At 46.4% G+C, this 1637-nt stretch overlaps 1 protein-coding gene across 1 annotated transcript in view; it reads right to left on the bottom strand.

Annotated features, from left to right (window-relative positions):
• Positions 1-1348: 1348 nt before the first annotated feature.
• The window catches only part of LOC103778878 (tubulin polymerization-promoting protein family member 2-like), an 863-nt gene continuing 574 nt past the window's right edge, over positions 1349-1637 (bottom strand). The window contains exon 3 of the mRNA XM_008946493.1: positions 1349-1554. Coding sequence (XP_008944741.1) covers positions 1349-1554 — 206 coding nt within the window. The remainder of the gene's footprint in view (positions 1555-1637) is intronic.

A 1637-nucleotide genomic window follows, 5' to 3' on the forward strand; every position in this document is an offset into this window, starting at 1 on the left:
TTTTTTTTTTTTAAAAAAAGAAAAAAACACCCACTTTGTTCCTGCATTTGTTTCTGAGCAGTTTCTAGAGTTATTTAATTACAAGGAAGCTGGGGCCTGAGCAAAGAAATACACTCAAAGCTTGCTTGGTTATTGAAGGCAGTACTTCTCTTCCTTTCTCCCAAATTAAAAGGTCTCTAAGGGTTTGAAGTGTAGCTAAAAGGAATGGGGACATCAGATGCCACACCAAACCTCAGCAGCTGTGAGACTGATAGTACCTATATCTTTTGCTTGAAAATGGCATTATTTGGTGGTTGTATGCTGCTAGGCCCATGAAGCTGATATGTCATTCTGATTGGCCACAGCCAAGAGATCTGGGTCAGCTGCTTGTTCTTTTGCTGGTCCTTGTTTTTCACTGTACTGCCCTGGTGTGACCTTCACCACCAGCCACAGTCCCTCTAGAGTCCTAGCTTAGCAACATAGAACCAAGTATAAATATCTCCAATGTCTTCTGTGAGATTTTCTCACCACTAATTAACAGGCATGTACTTTCCAGTCTTGTTTCTTGGTTGCAGTAATTCCACAACAGCAAGGTGGGCTTAGCTAAGCTCCACCCATTCCAGGAAGAAAATCTTGCAGCTACTGCTGCATGCTCACTGCTCCTGCCCTTCTGCATGGCCTTGCCTCCTTTCTAATCCCCTGCACCAGAGGTCTCTATTTGCCTTCTTCAGGCTCACAAACTCTTCCACAGCTGCCAGCGTCCTTAAGCCTGGGGAAATATTAGAAAGTGACCAAGCCAAGGGCTACAAGTAGGAGAGAGGGTTTAACCTGGGGGAAGGTGAAAACAAAAAGCAGGAACTGCTGTTATCAGTGCCCCTTTCCTTTCCACAAATATGGTACATGTTGCATCCTGTGCCCTGTAACAGTGCTCTTCCAGGTGTGGTCAGGCACCACTGGTGGACTGTCTGCCATAGAAACCGTCAACTCAAATGTAGCCCAGCACAGCTGTATAAAAATGCGCGCACACCGCTCCCCAAGCCGAAAATCACAGCAAAAAGTATAGTGTGTTGGGAGAGGAGAATAAAAATGAGTGACTATTTAGAATCACCTACTGAGGTGAACATCTGACTAGAAATGCAAAGCAGTGCGATGGCAGCGGACTAGCCAGGCCATAGAATTTCCTCCAGAAGGCCAGCTTGAGCTTAGATTTAACCCTATCACCCAGCAATCTAAGCGTGGTCAGAAGGGAAACCTGCACCACTCTTCGGAGTCATCCAGTGCCCATCCCATGCATGCCCACCCTGTTGGATTTGGGATACAAACACAGAAGGCTGTTTGCTTGAGATGTTTATTTGCCTCTTCTCTTGTGCTATAGGAGAAAAGTCCTTGTTTCCTTTAGCAGTTTCAGTCCTAGTGTGCCAGTTCCCTTGTAGTCTCCGACATAGCCACTGTTGTCCATCACATCCTGGCGGTCAGCAAGACCCTTCCCTTTGCCACTCTCATCAAAATGTTCTTTGTGGCTGCCAGTATATTTGCTAGTGGCTGTTAGCCTTTCAACTCCACCAACCTTGGTGGCTTTTTGCAAGAGAGGAGGCCAGCAAGAAGCAGCCAGTGTTAGGCAACAGATCACAAACAAGCTCTTCACTACACGCGAGCCC

This window comes from Merops nubicus, unplaced genomic scaffold, assembly GCF_000691845.1.
Source record: "Merops nubicus isolate BGI_N331 unplaced genomic scaffold, ASM69184v1 scaffold16078, whole genome shotgun sequence".
Classification (NCBI taxonomy): Eukaryota; Metazoa; Chordata; class Aves; order Coraciiformes; family Meropidae; genus Merops; species Merops nubicus.